At 36.2% G+C, this 20,862-nt stretch overlaps 1 protein-coding gene across 2 annotated transcripts in view; it reads right to left on the minus strand.

Moving 5' to 3' along the window:
* MSRB3 (methionine sulfoxide reductase B3) overlaps positions 1-20,862 on the minus strand; it is an 83,113-nt gene that overhangs the window by 36,221 nt on the left and 26,030 nt on the right. For both annotated transcript variants that reach the window (XM_072146623.1, XM_072146624.1), the window contains one exon: positions 5,459-5,567. In XM_072146623.1, the coding sequence (XP_072002724.1) occupies positions 5,459-5,567 (109 nt within the window). The remainder of the gene's footprint in view (positions 1-5,458; positions 5,568-20,862) is intronic.

Genomic DNA, 20,862 nt, shown 5'->3' on the forward strand with positions numbered 1-20,862 from the left:
TCCATTCATCAACACTCGTGCTATGCGTTGGCTGATTGTCTACAGTGCGTCTGCTTATACAGTTGAAACCACAGGTTTACATACACTATATAAAAGACACATATGCATGTTTTTCTCACTATCGGACAAGAAATCTAAATAAACCTTTCCCATTTTTGGTAAATTAGGATTACCAAAATTATTTGCCAAATGCCAGAATAATGAGAGTGAGAGTCAAAAGCTTACATACATTTTATTAACTATTGGTACCATTGGCTTTAACCCCTCAAGGAAGCAGGCAGTTTATAGTAAATCTATTTAAATCTAAATTTAATTCTATGCATTATGAACCAAACATATCCTGAGAATGCTATAGCTACACTGATGCAGAAACATATCTTGTTTAATCCTTGAACCAAATAGTTTTGCTGAAAAAACTATTATAAAATTATGATAATGAGGCTTTTTCACTCCTTTGACTGGCTCAGCGCTTCTCCTCAACATAATTAAGCACTGTTTCAGCCCTGTCCTGCCCATCATAAGCCGAGAATACATCATCACTGTGTTGTCCCCGACAGGCAGAAGTAGTCAATCGCTGCACCATCCCCCAGCTGCTGGCTGAGAGTCATCCAACTCAGGTTGATTAGTCCTGTTTAGATAGTTCAAGAAGCTCCATAGGTCCTGAACTTTATAATTTTTTTCTGCGCAGGACCACCCGGTTCAGGGATTAAACAAGATATGTTTCTGCTTCAGTGTTGCTACAGCATTCTCATGGTATGTTTGGTTCACAATACATAAAAACAAATGATAGATTTTTTTTAAGGCTCAGCCCCATTTTTTGTAATCTGACATGTGTTGCTTTATAAGGTTAGAACTTTTGAAAACTTCACGTTAGTGGTAAATTTTGGCTCACAAGTTTTTTGTTTATATAAAAAAATTAATTTTCATAATTCTAAATTATCTCATTTTCAGACAGATAGTTTTATTTCCAAAATCAGTTACTAAGTAACATTTCCCACATGTCTTCTTTATGTTTTTTGTAATATTTAAAATGTCTGGATATTTTATTTTGATGTCACACGGATTACAAATTGAACATCATTTATCTTTATTTTCAAGGAGATTTCAAAACAAACATTTTTAGGGATCATTATTTTTGATGGAATTTGAAATATATAATATTATAAACCCCCCATATATCACTCCATTTAAAAATCCTCACCCCTCATACTATCAGAAACAGTTTTTGGGAAAGTTGTTAAGCCTTTGAGATCTTCATAGTAACTAAAACAAAATTGAGGTAAAATTTAGAATGGTCTAATCTTCTCAGTAATACTTTCATTTAGTCCTAAAATTTACACATGCACAGAAGATAAAAGGAGAAAACCCATCTTAAAATTTGTTATACAACTTCAGAGACTCCACACATTGTTACTTGTTGTATGGGCGCATAACAAGGCGCAGAGGGGAAGGAGGCCATGCATTGCTTAATTTTGCTCTACAGAATTTAATGTTTTTTAGTTGTTTAATGGGTGCCCTTTTGTAAGCTTTGTTTTTCCATTTGTGTTGCCATATGAGGGCTTATTTTTTGTGGGATTAAATGTATATTTTACACTGTGCATATGCATATTTCGGATGAATTCAGGTTCATCTCTGGGACACAGAAACTATTTCCTACCTGAGCAGTATGCTGGCTAGACAATCCCATCTTTTTTGCACAGATGAACAAGGCACCTTCAGGTTTCTAGAAATTACACCCAAGGATGAACCAGACTTGTGCAAGTCCACAATTCTCTTCCAGATACCTTGGCATAACAATGCCTTAAAAAATAACTCTTTCATTAATCTGGCATTTGACAAATATAAATAATGTGGGTAATCCTAATTGACCTAAAACTGGAAAGGTTTATTCTGATTTCATGCCAGAAAAACATGCATAAGTGTCTTTTTATAAAGTAAATGTAAACTTCCGGTTTCACTTGTACAAGCTTGGGGGAAGCAGGATGCGAGAAAGTTTTCAGTTCAAGTCAATTTATGCTGTTTATACTGCAGTTCTTTTCTGTTTGTGAGTTTCTTTTTTAACTCCCCACCTTCTATAAGCCATCATTTTATTTTTATTTTACAGACTTATACAAAGGTTTTGTATCCTGGAGGACAAAGTGTACTACCTAATGGCACCATCTGATAATCTGTGCAGGGGAAGGCGACCTTAAAAACAAATTCTAAGTCCAGCTGCACCATAGTCTATTCTTATGGGCTTGATTATATGACTGTCAATGTGTGGGATAATAAACACATCTCTTTTATTCTTTGACTCATTGAGCTGACTTAGAGCCACACCTGGGTATGATGTTCTGCAGGAACCTTTTTGAGTGACAGATCTGCAGCCTCTCTGAGCTGTTGGTGTCTATTGGAGAGATCGACATCCAATTTTCCCATGTGATCTAATGAAATATTCCGCTATGATTCTGACCTTTTTTCCTGTACCTTTGCTACTCTTCCACCTTACGATTTTGTTCCTGGTCACCATCTTGGGTTTTGACCCAGTTTGTTAGACTTGTTATCTATCTTGTGTCTCTGTGTTTGCCTTTGTTCACCACTCAGGGACAGAGATTGTGGGAAGCGCAGGGCTCACACTTTGTACCTGTTTTGACACCCTCCCTGCTGACATTATATAGGAAGCTTCATTGTTTACCTACAGCAGATAAAAATCTGTCCATGGCCATGTGATGTCATGAGCCGTGCATCTGTGTGACATCACATGACCACGGTCAGTACATTAATATTCACTGAAAGTTTGCAATGAAGCTTTCTAATGAATGACAGCAAACAGAGATCTGGAAAATTGTGAGGATGTGATGCTGAAAGTATATTGGAAAATTATTTAACTTTTCATTATAATAACAATTATATGTATTAACTGAAATGTGACAAACCTGTTTATCTGTTGTGGAGGGCTTTCTTCAAGCAGCGCAATATGTGACAACCTTATTTTAAAACAAAGTTCCATTTAAGCAGCAATGGTGAATGAAGAAACACTGCTGGAACCAGGAAGCCATCAAAAGGAGAAATTGTCATTTACTCTTGGTCTTGTCATTTACTCCAAGTCTTTTTAAACCTTTTCTTCCTGTTTTTCTAATATTTCAACAACTACTGTACAAATTGTTAATCAAAATATGTATGATTTATTAAAATGTTTTAAACGAAACCAAATTTTTGGTCTTGAATTCCTAATGTCTGTAATTACAGTGCAATAGTTTGGTTAATCCATTTACAGGTTAAGCAGGTACTTCTATCATGCTTAGAAGTATCACTACAGTGGCAAGCCTTCTCGAGGCCACTGGCTGCAATGAAAAAAATAGGCAACCCAAAAATGCATAGAGGGGTTAGGTTGTCTGTGATAGTTGTATAGAAGGAGCTGCTCCATTTTTCTATGGTTACCTGCACACGGACATGTGCTGTTCTCAGTGCACAAACAGGAGAGCTGCAATCTGTTTTTGTAGTCCGTATACGTCATCAATGTGTAATCAGTTTCTGAGGGGTGAGTCCACAAAAAAACATCCATGTGGCGAAAAAAAACAATTTAACCTTTTTTTAAACACTTCTGTTACTAAAGAAAAGGAAAACTGTTTATCCAGTACAGATAAATGAGAATTTGAAAAGAAGAAAGAGGGGAAAAAATTGTTAAAGGGGTATTCTAATCTGGGCATTTCAATTAAATTTAATTAATTTGCCATATGTAAACATTTCTTCAATTGGATGTTAGTAAAAAAAATGTTCTTGTGTGAAGATAATTTCTCATAAATGTAACCATGTTGTCCCTTAGAAACGAGAGAGCTTCCTCGAATATGACCACCCCACACTCTGGCAGCAGTGGTCAAACATGCGCTATTGAGTCCTGCCTGACCTACTGGCTTCAGCGTTCATTACCACATGACGGCTGTGGTGTTATGCAGTAACTCCCGGACATTTCATATACTAATACTTTTTGTGTCTTTGTGCAATCACTCCAGCAGAGGTGGCCGTATCCAGCGTGACAGGCTTGTTTCTAAGGGATCATATTACTACATTTATGAGAAATTATCTTCACACAGGTACATTTTTTTACTGACATCTAAATTTTTCATATAAGGCGGATTAATGAATCTGGATGTGAATGCCCAGATCACAATACCCCTTTAATTAATTATTATGCTCCAGTCTAATCCATATTTTTATTAATTAGAAAGATATTACATTAGAGGACTTTAACCCCTTAACAACTTGGCCATTTTTCACATCCCACCTTCAAAAATCTATAACTTTGTACAGAGCTGTGTGAGGGCTTGTTTCCTCTTGTACCATACCTGCCTGATAAGGCATGGGCCACCTTTCTGCTAAGGTATATAGATCCAACAAAATATAGTCACGGCCCAGCCAGATTTCAGACACTGTACATCTTTATTCCAGTAGCAATGATGTAGTCATGATTAATAGCGGGTACTACACTTGAAACGCGTTGAAGTTTTTGCACTTCTATGGAAGTTTACTGGCTATGCTACCGGAATAAAGATGTACCGTGTATGAAATTTGGCTGGACTGTGACTATATTTCGTTTTCTGTATAACAAATGGTACTTCATAGTGACAGAATTTATTATTCCATGCCATGTACTCGGAAGCTGGAAAAATGTTGTAAAATTAGTGAAAATTCATTGGTTTTTATGGATCAATAAATAGATGGGCTTGGTTTTTATGGCTTTCACCTTTCACTGTGCCCTCCAAATGACGTGTCTTTATTCTTTGGGTCAATACAATCACAAGGATACCGGGTTTTATGGTGTTTTAAAACATTTTAAAAAATTAAGACCTTCTGTGCTAAAAAATAAATTGAACAGAGTGCAATAAGGTATATTTTTTGCAGGTGTTTTTTTTTAAATATTTTTTCATCCCCTAGGAAACTTTAACTTTAAAGAGAGTCTGATGACAGAAGGTCCATTTTTCCACAATTTCCCCCATTAATCATTCCATGTTTCCACTTATATTCTTCATATCAATAACATTTCTCCAATTTATAATAATGTACAACACAGCGCCGTCATGATACTTTGGGGGAGATTTCCCAAGGCTTGTACACTAGTTTTTAGGTGTACAAGCCTAGAAATAATCACCACCAGGAATTGCAATTATTTTTCCATTTACTCCACTTCTATGGTGAGGGGGCCTTTCCGGCAAATGGAGTCGCACTTCAAGGAAAAGGTTACAGTGCAGGCAAAGGTTATAGTGCAGTTGCTTGGTATTGAGTTATCCAGCAGCGCAGGAGGCAATAGGAATGAGCTTTATCACACATGCACCAGTGTATACAAGTTTATCCCCCTCTTTGTATGTATGCATGCTTCCAAAACTCCAAAGTCACAAACAAATATCTATTTTACATTCTACATTGCTAATTCCTCAATATTATATTCCCACCAAAACAAAGTTCACTTAATCTTCCTCACCTTTCTGTCCCCTTTTCTTGGGTGACATGATATTGCTTTGGTGTAAGTCGTTGCCTTAATTCTTGCTCAGTAAAAACCACTTTGCAGGGTTTTTTTTCCTTTCGTGTTCCTGGAAATAACAAAAAAAAATTGTATAATTGCAGAATAATTACAGTGGCATTCAGCAACTTCTCTACTTCTGCTCTGTTAGTCCATTGCTATACCTGTTTTTAAGTTACAATGAGAGCTAAGCTATGTAATTCCCGCAAAGCAAGGACAATATGCTGCAGCCAAAGCTTTTCCTACGCATCACAGCATTCATAAAGAAACTGTTCCAACCACACACTTCCCAAAAGGCAGTGAACAACATGCTAAAAGCACAGCTTGTCTGACAAGGAGAAAATGGGATTACAAGTTGTTTACAAAAAAAACATCAATAACTGTTTGTGTCATAGATGTTAATAAAAATAGTAAATTTTTTTTTGCTGAATTACCATCAATAAAGATATACACATGTTCTGATTTGATATATTACTGTATAGATAAAATGTTATGTATCTTTATTATAATTATATTGTAATTATACTTTTTGGTTCATTTTCTCACTATTGTAAGATACGTTAACTGTGCGGAAATTATTCCATTGTTGTTTATATGCAAACCTTTACATATACAGTGCCTTGCGAAAGTATTTGGCCCCCATGAACTTTTCTATCTTTTGCCACATTTTAGGCTTCAAACATAAAAATATAATATTGTAATTTTTGGTGAAGAATCACCACACAATTTATTGGATATTTTAAATTTTTGTAAAGAATAATAAACTGAAAAGTGGGGCGTCCAATATTACTCGGCCACTTCACTTTCAGTGCAGCAAACTCCCTTCAGAAGTTCAGTGAGGATCTCTGAATGATCCAATGTTGTCCTAAATGACTGATGATGATAAATATAATCCACCTGTGTGTAAACAAGTCTCTGTATAACTACACCTGCTCTGTCATAGTCTTAGGCTTCATCATGAAGACCAAGGAACACAGCAGGCAGGTCCGTAATACTGCTGTGGAGAAGTTTCAAGGAAATGTACCATTTGTCTTAATGCATTGTGAACCAAACATACCTTGAGAATGCTGTAGCTACACAGATGCAGGCACATATCTTGTTTAATCCGTGAACCAAGTGGTTTTTCTCAAAAAACTATTATAAAATTCAGGGAAAGCTGGGTGCCGTACATAAACATATTACTTCTACATACGCAAGAGCTGCCTGAACTGTTCAGACAGGACTAATAAACCTGAGCTGAATGACTCATACACAGCATCTGGGGGATGGTGCAGCAATTGATTACTTTTGCCTTTCAGGGACAACACAGTGATTAGTATTCTCAGCTTATGCTGGGCAGGACAAGGCTGGAGCAGTGCATAATTACGGTAAGAGGAGAGCGCCAGGCAGCCACAGGAGCGACAGAGCCTCATTATCATAACTTTATACTAGTTTATTTTTTTTTCAGCAAAACTACTCAGTTCAGGGAATAATCCCTTCAGGACTCTATTTTGGCCTCTATTTTTCAAATCTGCCTTGTGTCACTATAAGTGGTTATAGCTTTGGAACACTATAAGATATCAAGGGGTTTTTGAGATTGTTTTCTTGTGACATATTGTACTTCAAATTAGTTTAAAAATTAAATGATATATTTTGTGTTTATTTATTAGAAAAATGAAAAGTTGAGAACATTTTGGAAAAATTATTTTTTTCAAATTTCTAAATTCTCTACTTTTGAAGCAAAAAGTCATGTCACCCAAATTAATTCGTAATTTGCATTTCCCACATGTCTGCTTTATGTTGGCATGGTTTTTTAAGATTCCACTTATTTTACTAGAATTTTATGAAGCTCAGAATTTGGGTGCCATTTTTCACATTTTTTGGAAAATCGACAACACCTATATTTATCGGGACCAGCTCAGCTTTCAATTGACTGCAAGAGACCTAAATAATAGAACGACTTGTAAATTACTCAATTATGTAAACTACACCCCTGATCGTATGAAAAAGCACTTTTAAGAGGTTTGTTAACTGTTTAGGTGTTTTATAGGCATTAAAACAAAATGGAGGGGTAATTGGGTAAATTGCTGTATGGGTGCATGGCTTGAACTAGAATGGAAGGAGCCCCATCCAGAGCAGATTTGGATTGTCAAATTGTACAGGGTATGATTTATTTTCTTTTTTTAATGTTGACTTAGAGTGGTTCATTTTTTAGTTTATTTTTATCACATGAGGTGCATTTTTCTGGTACATAATTTTGGGGCACCTAAAGCTAATTGATGAGATTATATTAACTCTTTGTTGTTGGAGGAAATTAAAGTCATACATTTTTGGGTAGATTTTTTTTTTGGGGGGGGGGGGGGGTTGGCCGTTCTCCATCCCATAAAAATAGTATTTTATTTTTATTCTAAGAGTTGCCATGATTACAGAGATATCTCATTTATATATTTTACGGCGTTTACCATGCGAGCCCAATAATGATTCTGTCATACCAAATATGTAGGGGTTTTGTGTATTTTATTTAGCATCTTTTCAGACAAACTCTTTAAATTTTTGGTTGACAAATCTGGTTAAGGGGTTATGTTTCGTGAGTTGTTCTTTTTAGTGGTCTTATTTTAGAGTGCGTAATATTTTTAAATCACTTTTTAGCACATGTTTTGAGGGTATTAATTAAAAAATGATCTCTTCCTGAATGTTTTTTTGGGGGGGCGTGGAGTTTGCAGCGTTCACTGAGCAGGTCTAAAAACATTTCTGTTTAATTGTACAGATTGTTACAGACGCTTCTATACCAAATATGTGTGTGTGTGGGGAGGGGGGTTGTGTATATGTGGGTTTTTCATTAAGTGTTTGTATGGGACATTTTAGGGGCTTATATTTTATTTATTTTTTAAATTTAGTTTAATGTTTTAAATTTTTTTTTAACTTTCTTTACTGCATACAAATTTGAACGTGAACCAGCGATGCAGATTAATGGAGCAGACGGCCGTGCATGACCGTTCTGCTCCATTAATCTCTATGGAGCTGACAGAGATCGCCAAGCGCCACTTTATATAACTTTAACTTTATATTACTACGATAAGGACGCTCCAGATATAAAATGTGTTTTAGAAACCTAGGAAAACAGTAGACACGTGAGTTATAGGCGTCTACCATCAGTACATCTGATGGTAGATGTCCGGTTTCCCCCTCGCAGCAATGCTTCTTTAAGACACAAGACATGGTATGACATTATCCCACAACTTGCATCATGATGTCATCGCACAGGGCCTACATTACACGGCCGATGGTTTAAAGGAGGAGGAGAAGCAGACAGGAGGGCCAATGATACCCCAAAGAATACAAGTAAAACATACTATAAAGTAGTTTTTAAGTTAAATGTTAACATAGATGAATTAGGGCCACATTATAGAGACATTTATAACTTATTATTTACGTGTCCCTAATAATAATTGGTGTCCCGAAATACAATTATACTGCACTTATTTTTATATATACGTAACCTAGATACAATGCAGTATAATTGTATGATGTATGTTTTTATTATTATGGAGTCCTTATATAATCTCAGATCAATAGTTATGTACACTAAATTAGGGGTTCTGTGATGTAAAATTTAATTAGGGATCACTGCAAAAAGAAGCACAATGCTTAGAAGCACAATGCTGTTATCTAAGTGACATTATACTGTAAGTGACTCATATTTTAGTTGCACAATGTGGAGGACAAGCTGAATGGAGCAGAAGACTAGTAGCGTAGAGGCGAATACTGTAGCAATGCATCACAGCTTGAAGAAGTCGCCATGAAGTTGTGGACCCAAAGCAGCAGATGATCACCTTTAAGTCATCCCCAATCATTCCTCTAGTCTTTGACTAACCTACTAATGTGTGTGACAAAGCTACGTTATATCTTTCAGAATAGTTATTTTTAATATGCATTGTGATAAAGGTTTTGAGTGATGTGGACCATCTATTTTGTGCAAAGTCTACCGTTCTTATTAGAATAAGTAAACATCTCCACGTTTTAGTTTCACTATGTAGGAGAATAATGGAAACCAAATGCTTATGATAAATGGGCAATTTGCAATAGACCTCTGTGTATTAAATGTTTCTTTATGTCATTCTTTCATTATTATAATCTTAAAAATAATAAAGATTGTAGCGTTATTCTTTGATATTATAGCAGAAGCATTGTAAATGATGGGGGTTCCTATTCTAAATATTGTCCGGGACCCAGAAGACACTAGTTTCAGCACTGCCTCTATGAGCAAACTATATATAGAGCCTGTAAAAACCATAATGGCATTGGTGGACTAATGTCACATAGCCTCATATAATGAATTTAATTGTATAGTAAGACCAATTACATTAGGACAAGGTCTGTGATCAACTTTACTTTAATTTTACTGAGTTTGATGCTGATGGCAGACTTTACTTTGCAGTCAGCACTTGTAGGAAATGCTGACACCTAATGGTGAAAAACAATTAACATTGCAAGATACCAGAAAACCTTTATTTAAAACGTGCTTAAACAGAAAGTTTTAAAAGATATTGTTCAACCTTAAAGCGTATCCTTTTGTGCATGCTATCAGGGAATTCACCATAGAATTTTATCCATTCACTTGTACAGATATATTCTGTAGGTGAATGTCCTTTTACAGGTTTTTCCAGTTCCCATTAAACAGAAACATATGCATGCACCTCCATCTAGTTATGGCGTTTAATGAGACTGAGCTTGTGGCTTATTTGATACATGACTAAAATATACATTTATTGATGTTGGCTGAGATGAGATTAGTATTTATAATGTATGAAAATGAATCCCAAGTGCCCACCCTTTAGCCTGTGTAGTACGGTAAGAAGAACCTGAGTACTTATTGGGCATCAGCAGGTGGGCATTTGCAGGTTATTTGTTTTGTAAATTACACTTTGGTAACCATGAATGAAAGAGTCTGTGTTATGGACACAAATAACACACAGACTAAATATATGTGAATGTGAATTTGGTTCTAGTCAACCCTGAACAGACTCCTCTTAGCAGTGTTGACTTTTTAGGATGCTACTTGATCAAACTAGACAATTTTTTTCTCTTTAAGGGCTCATTCACATGGCCGTCTGCGGGGAAGTACATGCGGCCGCAGATTTGCGACCGCATGTACGTCCCCATAGATGGCAATAGCGGCGCAGCGCAGATACGGTTCCACACATGTGTGGCACCGATCCGGGCCGCACACCACAAAAAGATAGAGCATGTTCACCGTGCGCCGCTATTCTCTAGGGAGGGAGGAGGGGTCACCTCCTCCTCCTTTCCAGCACATGGGGGTTTGCCTGCACGGCAGGCATACCGCATGTGAATGTACCCTAAGTTAAATAAACTGGTTAAATTGATAAATAAGCTGGCAGAAGTCTGCCAAGGCATTGCAGCAGACTGCAATATGAGGAGTATTTACAGCATGAAGAGTGGGAGGTGGATCCATTAGACACTTCAATCTGTAATTTCTATCCTTTTTTCTCTAGAGGGGACTGCCTCCATATAAGAATATTGTTGCTCAAATTTGAGTAATCAGATCCAAGGAGTTTTAAATGTTATTCTGTTCTTCAAATAAAAACTATCATGGAGCATATTATATTGGAACTCTACATTGTGTCGTGATCCTGTTATTCTGCCTAGAAATGTATTAATAAACTGCTTGGTTTAAGTTAAAGCCTTTACTTAAACAGATATGTCAACAATGCTGAGACAGCTTCATTGTTGAAAAAAAGAAATTAAAAATAGTATTTTAAAACCATCTAGTAGTATATATGTTTTATAATAAAATCATTTTTTAAAATACAATTTGGGTAATAAAAACATAGTTGTAATAAGAGTAAAGCGCCAATATGAATGGAGCAGACCCCCTCAACATATTTTTGTTTTACAAGTGGTCTTGCTCATTTTCTAATCTATCTTGACAAAGTACCAGGATTCATAATTGCTGGTAGAACTGAACTATATACAATTAGAAATAAATAGTTCTGACACAAATATGGTATGGCCAGTGTGTGTGTGGAACGATAAAAAGGCCAATTGTGTTCCCAAAGCTTGATGAAGAAGGCTGACCATCTGTATGTCATTTAGAATATGAGAAGGGACTTCAGGTTTAAATTACATGGTCTCGAGTTGCAATTTCCTAACATTTTTAAACTTTTACTATTTTTCTTCTTTCTATTTTATTTTCTTAGACCTTTGCCATTACTGATAATTGACAATAACATATCATGTATTTGACTGCTATGGTACACAGTATTATATCTGTGATTGTTAAACAACTCAAAATTTAAATATAACTTTATAAAATCCTATTTTTGTGTGCTTGCTGGTATTTAACCATATACTATAGACTATCTATATACCATATATGAAAAGAATTGTGGACATAATTTTTTAAAATGCACAGCAACCACATTACATAAAGTTACTTTTTGATACTATTATATGTATAATCGTCATATATCCCTTTGTTTATATTACCTGACACTCATTGCAGGTTTGAAGGACCATTAGGAATTGGATTCTCACAAATTTTGCAGGAATGTGCCCTGTTTTGTAGCTTACATACTATTTGGTTTTGGTGCACTTAAAGGTCACTATCCAAATTAGTTAAATTTCCCAACATCCTGTCTTTTCAACCTAAAGTATAAATATTGTTTTCCTAATTGCAAGTGAGGTTTGGTCTTTATAAAGCTCAATTGCTTATTTAAAGTTGTCAAACATTGGAGGCTCTCCTTCTCAGGGTATACCAAGATCTTAAACTAATAAGCCTTTGCAAATATAGCAAACTGTTAAAGGAAACTTGTGTTTAACATAAATAATTTAGGATAGCATTAGATTAAAGAGTAATGCCAATTCTCAGATTATCTTCCATAATTTCCTTATGTATTCAAGACACATTGGGCTGATTTACTAAAAGTGTTTATAGGTTAGACAGTACAGAGTTAGATAGATGGCCTCAAAATTTTCCAAATTTATCAGTGTCTAGTGCTAAATGATGGACTTGGCATACTTGAACTTGAGCAGATTTAATTTTGCTCCTCCTATAGTGGTGACTTAGTTCAACTGGTATTCTCATCTGGGCATTCACATGTAATTCATCTGCCATATATATATACATTTCTTGAATTGGACATTATTAAAAAAAATATACCTGGGTGAAGGTAATTTCCTATAAATATAGCCATATAATCTCTCCTTGGATATGACCACCACTGTGTTGTTTTGCACAATCACTACAGCAATAGTGGTCGTATCCAAGAGCAACAATCTTGTTTCTAAGGGACAACATGGCTATATTTATGGGAAACTACTTTCACAGGTACATTTAAAACAAAAACATGCAATTGAAGAAAAGTATGTAAATGGGAGATTAATAAAATGAAATGTGAATGCTGAAATGGGTATACACCTTTAAAGGACATTACCATAGACTGTCAGAAAATGTATGCTTGTTACCTTAGGGGTGATGGGGGAGTCCTCACACCACATATACTTATAGCATATCCTCTACTCCAAAATAAATACCTTATAATTTTATGCACATTAGCGCTCACCTCTCCACTAGCCAAGCGCCACCTGTCTCGGAAGATAATTAATGAATTCCCCCTCACTTATATTCCTCCATGCTGGCTGTGCAAGGTAGTAAGCTCATGGGCATGCGTGAGATTAGCAGACAGCCGGGTGACATCAACGGCTGTCTGCAATGCTTGTGGCCGGCGATGTGGAGGAATATCAATGAGGGGGGATTCATAAATTATTTTCCAACAGAGCCAGGAGGTGCTCAGCTAGCGGAGAGGTTAATTTGCATAAACTTATGAAGTATTTATTTCAGAGTAGCGGACGTGCCCGAAATGTGGCATGAGGACTCCCCCATCACCCCTAAGGTAAAGAGCTTGTATTTGGTGACAGTCTACCACCGCTAAATGTGGTGGTAGATGTCCTTTAAGGGTAGCAAGGGTTGGTGTGAGCGATATCGTAAACCGACATAGACAGTGTAGACAGCTGAGTAATCCTGCAGCCGGCACAGAGGTACACGGGTGCACTCGCAACCCGAGGCATGGGTCGCAGGAGCATCCGTGACAACTGTAATTTGAAAAGATGCTTAGAAGGAGAATTCTGGGCATTTGTGTCTATGAACTAATCAAGCAACCACTGGTATAAACTCTCCTGATAAAATTAAATGCTACTACTAGGCCCTGCAGTAACAATGAAGTTGAATTTGATAAATACAATTTTCACTAACAAGGATAGATGCAATACATCTGAATTTAAGAAACTGACAAGGATGCAAGGATGTAATATTGAGGCTAGACCTTACATTTTTGTATTCAAATACAAAAACCGTTTAGGGGTTGCAGAATTTCTGTCACTTTGGAATCTAAAATTGGTATTATTTATAAAAGCTCCACAGACATATACGGTATATAAATTATGTCTTATTTATACAATGATTTAAGTGACAAAACCTATGAGTATTTCTATCGTCAATTCTACAGCTAAATATAAATTAAAGGAAACCTACCATGAGGAATCTACAATCAGAAGTAGATCTTAAGGTAGATTCCTACTGCCTGCCTCTGTCCTAATCTGTAATTTAAAAATGGAACCTAACTTGTTAAAAATTATATTTTAGTAATATGTATATTAACTGCAGAGGATACTGTATCGTGTACTAGCCTAGTCGAGCACTGGGAGCTAAGGCTACTCCACACCCCAAAAGCCTCTGCAGTTCATATACATATGACTAAAATTAAGTTTTTAACAAGTTAGGTTCGGTTCCATGATTTTTAAATTACAGATTAGGGCAGAGGCAGGCACCAGGTCTACTTCTGATGGTAGATTCCTTAGGTTAGGTTTCCTTTAATTTGCTAAAATATTTTAAAACAGCAAAATAAAAAAAAAAGATTTCAAATTTTATTGGATGATATTAAATACTAGAAAATAAAAAGAATGCATAAGTATACTTTTTAGATTGCAATAGAACATTTACAGTTTTTTTAGGGGCAAATAGGTTCTAAAATACTTACTCTCACAAGAATTGATAAGTAAGAGTTCTCCTATGGAGACTTTTTCCAATTAAGGCTTCCTTACTCTCTCAAGAAACACCTAAATCCTTCTAAGGTCATGACAGCAACAAATCAAGCGAAAGACTAAATATGTCTCATGCAACGTAAATACTAAATATGTCTCATGGAACGTAAATAGGTATTTGCAGGATCTGTTTTTATTTGTTATATATGATGGAGCCTTTGTTTATATTCTTCTGCTTCCCATTGATTGTTTTTATTTTATGCTTTTTTGCCACTGTTGTCAGAAGGGAAGTTAAAAAACATACTGGCTAGTTCTGAGTCATTATCACAAACAGGCATTGGCACAGTAAACTCTAAAGCAATGTTATGAAGGAATGAAAAGATATACTGGAAAAAAGGAAGAGGAAGCTAGGGAGTTAGGAAGGAGCAATATATCAGCTTACTATTTAAAAGCAAGAAAAATCATCTCCCTGGCAGATTGGTAACTAAAGAAAATAAATTTTTACCTAGTTTGAAGACAAATCTAAAAGCTTAAATTATATTGTAGCCAAACCTTTGAAGCTGTTTTTTTTTCATTTCAGATATGAATAGAGCAGGTGATAACAGTAAACTTTGTAATATATTATAATATTGTATAATTTATTCATTATATTTATAACTTATCCTTTCGCCTGTAGTGAGCAGTGAATCTGAAAACCTACTCAGGTCCGTACACAGCAGAAAGGTAAAAACTGAGGGACAATTTTTTTGAGCAAATTAGACTCTCCGTGCACTGTCTGTAAAGATGTGTGTCCTTGGAAACATGAATTGGTTCCTTATCTGTCAGCTTTCAATAGTGTACAGAACAGAAAGCTGATTTACAAAAACTGCTTTAAGGGAACCAATCCACAGGTTTTCACATTTAAACAGCAACATAAAAACTTAAGCCAAATACATTGGTCAGATTGCAAGAAAATCTAATAAAGCATGTGTCATGTGGGCATCTCTTATTTTCAAGTCAATAAAGGGGTTTTCCCATAAAAGCAAGTTAGGCCCTATCCACAGGAACTACTAAGTAGTTTAAAGGGGTAAAACCTAGTGACAGGTTTTCTTTAAATGGCTGGCAATAGTTTCAGACATTATTTGGACATTTTTTTGTTTCAAGTATTTGTAAAATTGCTATTGTGTCTCCGCCACTTTGGTCACTTTAAAAAAAAAATAGTGGCAAAAATGGGACAAAAAAACTTACGGACATGTGGCAAAAATGACAAATTTTATTATTTATTTTATGATAGACACTAATATAAATTGTAGGATTCGCTTCCACAGCAACAACATGGACAACAGGCTGTAAGCAGTCTGGATAAATCTATGGAAGAGTTTTTTAGATGTGGTCTGTGACCTATTCAGGAAGGCTCAGCAGCTAGTGTAAAAATTGCAGTCTTATTTTTTTTTAAGACAAACAATGATATGTACCGTAATATCAAAATATGTTGAGACTTATTCCCTTTAACAGAGCAAGAGACTCATAGAAACATAGATTTGTGTAGACATGCCTGTAAAAGTAAATTGAAACCGGCAAAAAACATATATCTAAATAATGGATAAAGCAGAAATGTGGGTGACATTGCTTTAAATAAATGTGGGTTTTATCTAGGTTGTAAATAACATACTGTACGTATCTAAGAGCAAATAGTGGTCAAGATCATTTCAAAAGTTATTCTTTTTTTATTTGGCACTGAATGGACTCTAAATCTTTTCCACCAAAGTAATGTCAAATGTGCTTGCTGTGTTCCTTCATTCAGAATCCAACTTCAATGGTGTAACTTAATATGCTCCAAAGTGGCCAATCAAACAGACTTGAATGGGAGTTTCTGGACAACTGTAAAGGGATCAGGTACATACAACATTACTCCCCAAGTTTTGTTTTCATTTTTAAAGGTGTTTTTAGGTTAACCAAATCCTCCCATGAAAGTAAATTTCAGGTTTTTCTAATTTCAAAGCAAATTTAGCCCTAGAGCCTGTAATAACATATTTTTATCTGGAGAATGTACTGACATTTATCAGGTAACCTTGGCTTTAGAGAGTAATTACTCAAGCGTACAAGACTGTGCTTGGAACCATGCCACACTCAAGTAAAACACAAAACATTCTTTGTTTCTTCCCTAATGTAAATGTATGTTTGAGAAGAAACGATGAGAATGGGATTATTTCACCTTCTGCTTGAAGCATTATTTTACAGTACACATGTTGTGTACTAAATCGGTCATGGTCTTATGATCTCCAGATTTCTAACACTGAAACCAAATGCCTTTAGGTTACACAATACAAAAATTTTATCAAATATGCTATGGTTATATTCCATACTGATACTAGATCTGTATAATCTGTCCAATAATCAAATGAAAAATCAATCAATAACCAATGTACAATGAATGTTTGCTAAAGCATTTCAACTGTTAGCCCTCACTCAGACAATCTTAATGGGGACCGAAATCCGTCCGCACCACTTGTGGCTGGATATCGTTCCCCATTTACACTTATGGCGCCTGGCCACAGGGCGTTGAGTACAAGTTGTCTCACCGCAACATGACCATGCACAGAGAAATATAGGACATGTCCTGTATTTTGCTGTGTTATGAAATCCACAGCATGATGATAAGGTTCAGATTTCTGTGGGCCCAAACAGTGAGAGAAGGAAACTGAAAGTCAACACATAAATTAAGCTCTGGTCCACTTGCCTAATCAGCTTTTATGTGGTTGATGGACAATAATTCTGTGCAACTCCATTGAAGTTGAGCTAAAAGGCATTTTATGGCCTACAAATTGATTACCACATATACTTGAGTAAAAGACGACCCAAGTATAAGCCGAGGCACCTAATTTTACCACAAAAAAACTATTGACCTATTGAGCTGGGAAAACATATTGACTTGAGTATAAGCCTATGGTGGGAAAGGCATTGGTCACAGCCTCCCCAGTATCTATCCAGCAAGCCCCCATTAGTATATAGCCAGCCAGTCCCCAGTGGTATATAGGCAGCCTGCCCCCAGTGCTATATAACCAGCCTGCCCTCTGTATTATATAGCAACCCCCCAGTAGTATATAGCCAGCCACCAGTAGTATATAGCCAGGAAGCCTCTAGTAGTATATAGCCAGCCAGCACACTGTAGTATATAGCCAGTCAATGCCCTGTAGTATATAACTAGCCACACCCCCTGTAGTATATAGCTAGACACACCCCCTGTAGTATATAGCCAGCCAACCCATTGGAGTATATAGCCATCCAACACCCCTGTAATATATAGCCAGCCAGACCCCTGTATTGTATAGACTGCCCCCTGTAGTATATAGCCTGCCAGCCCCCAGTATGCCCAGCACAAAAAAAAAAAAATTAAACCGAGTACTCACCTTTTCGACTCCCCAGGCAGGTCCTCTTCTTACTTTTCTGTGTGCCGGAGCCAGCTCCAGGTCTATGCACGTGGCTGCCGGCACCACTGCCACTTGCTGACATCATAGTTTGTGTGCCGGCGGCGCGCTGGGAGCTGGAGCTGGCACTGCCACACATGACGTAAGAAGAGGATCTGCCTGCGGCATTGGAAAGGTGAGCACACAGTTTATTTTTTAGTTTTATTTTTATATATATACCCAAATATAAGCCGAGGGGGGAACTGTTAGCACAAAAATTGTGCTGACAAACTCTCCTTATACTCGAGTATATACAGTATATATCCTCAGCATTGTCATTAGTATCAAATCAGTTAATTGAAGTGGTAATGGTATTCCATTAACAGTCACAGCTCAATCAATTTGGTAATGGCTATGCTAGTATCTCTCAGGCTTCAGGGTTAGTGAACCCCCTGGACCACCGTGGACGATGACACAAGACGACAACTGGTTTTTAATTCAAAATCGAGGAAGACGAGCTGTTTGTGGAGGGGGGCACTTACTTTGTGCAACGATGACCATGCCCAGGGGATGACTAGGTAAAGTTTTATAAAAGTTATTGTTTGAAAGAAACAAGCCAGAAATCTGAGGAAAACACCGGTCCCAGTTGTCGTCTGGGTGACCACACCCAGGGAATGACTAGGCAGGGAGCCAGGTAAAGATTTATAAAAGTTATTGTTTGAAAGAAACACGGTAATACCACGGCAGGAACGGTAATACCAAGTATATCCACTAACCAAATATAAGAGGACAACTCTGGTAAACAATAAATGGGACATAGCAATCACCAGAAGGTAGCCAACTAGCAGTGTAGTCCCAGAATACTAATTTGTTACCACATCAGGCTCAAGGCTGAAAAAGAAATATTACAACATGTAGGGTACAGCATTGTCCTGAAGAACATGTACAGATCCTATTCCCCAAAGTTTGTCAATTGTTATTATTTTATGCTCACAAATGTTATGCACTTATTTTTATTTTATTCTTGTATTTAGATACCAACAGGCCAACACTGAACATACTCTTAAAGGAAATCTACCACTAGTATGGTATCTTTTTATAACATTTTTTTTTTTAAAGAGGACTAAAGATAAGTATGTGTAGTTTTATTTTACTTAATATTAGTGGTAGATTTCCTTTAAGAAGTTTATAATTAAAATGAGTACTCTCATTTGATTCATTGTATCGTTGTGTGTAGGACATGTCTTATTTACAGGTGTAATTTTAACACTCATTGATGAACTTATTGATAAAGGTAAAGGCATACCATATCAATCTTAAAATTAAACACATACACCAGAACTGATAGTTTATGTGACAACATGATGGTGTGGGTCTATTTCTTTTTATTTCTATTTACTTACCTGGATGAAGATGAAATGAGGTTGGCCATTTTTAATGCTGGTGTAAAGATATTTGGCTTAATTTTGTATGTGTTTTATAATTTTGTTATATTATCTTGCTTTGTTCTAATGTTACCATTTCAATTTGACAATTTGAAATGTGCCAGTAGTAGGCAGCAATTAGGCACCAGATTCAGATCCGTTGGTAAAACATATAGATATCATATTAGTGGCTACTGAGAGGCTACTATTACATCCAGCACATTCATTTTTACAGACAGCATTTAAAGGGCACCCAAAATCATCTATATTGTAAATATAAAGGTGATGAGCTCTGATATATATAGTTTTATGTGACTTGGATCCTTAATGATCATCTGAAAGTATGATGTCTGGTTCTCACAATTCGCAATTGTGCACATACACTCATAAGGAATAAAAACAATACATGCACATTACAGGTGATGCAGGCAACATCAATGTGAAAAACAGAAAAACACATGGTAAGTGGGAGCCCATAACAATCAGAAAACAAGTTAATATTAGCCTTTCATAATAGGTCTCTTAAACCCTGGGTGGTCTCCTGCAGCAAGTTTACCTGAAGAATATGAGTATGAGCACTATTCTCTCAATGGATTTAGGGACAAATGGGGAAAAATAGATTAACTTAATGTCTTACAAACTGTAAGCCTCAAATGTGACTTCTGCTTAGGTACAAGGCAAGATGTTTTAATGAATCACAAATGGGGTATTTCCAGTACACCCTATGTTTTGTGGCGCAGCATAGCTGCAAGAATTCCTTGCTTCATTCTGATATCTGGAATGCATTAAAGATCTGCTAACCCACTTTCATTGTTTCTAATGCTGGAAAAGGTCTGTGATATATCAGGAAATAGTCTATTTGTGAGCAAAACTTTGTGTGCGTGACAGATTAACTCCTAGTGTACCGGAGAGGAATACAAAGCGTACATACAATTGCACAGCAAAGTGAAGTGCCTAACAGATGGACAAAAAAATAAGTATACACTGCCACCTAGTGGAAAATAGCTGGAACATGCAACCATGACATGCTAAAAGGTGACTACAGGCAGTTACATAGTAATGTGCTAAATTTTTGTCAACCTGCTCCACCACAGTCCTATGGTATCCAATTAAAGAATTTTTATTGCTACTCAAAATGAAATGTTTGTTTTTTTTTTTATAAAACTTAAAAAGGTCCTGTCATTATTCCAGGCATATGTTATATAAAATAGTTGCATTCTTCATTCAACTGTAAATGCAAAAATAATCTGAAATCTACAACAGTTAATTGAAACGGTTTCACTATTCTGCTTATAAAAAAGTGAGTTCCTTTATACTGCCACTGTTTAACATGTCAGCATGGCCAAATAATCGTTCCAAAACTTATCCTTAGTGTACTTTCCTGTGGCCACAACAAGGGACCTGGTGAAACTGGTGACCTCTGTAAGGCGAGGGATCATTATTTTCTATGTGTTTTTATTTTCTGTTTTTTTTTCTTCTATTTTCTGTCAATGATTATAGGGAATGCAATCTTGAT

Source organism: Engystomops pustulosus, chromosome 4, assembly GCF_040894005.1.
Source record: "Engystomops pustulosus chromosome 4, aEngPut4.maternal, whole genome shotgun sequence".
In the NCBI taxonomy this organism is placed as follows: domain Eukaryota; kingdom Metazoa; phylum Chordata; class Amphibia; order Anura; family Leptodactylidae; genus Engystomops; species Engystomops pustulosus.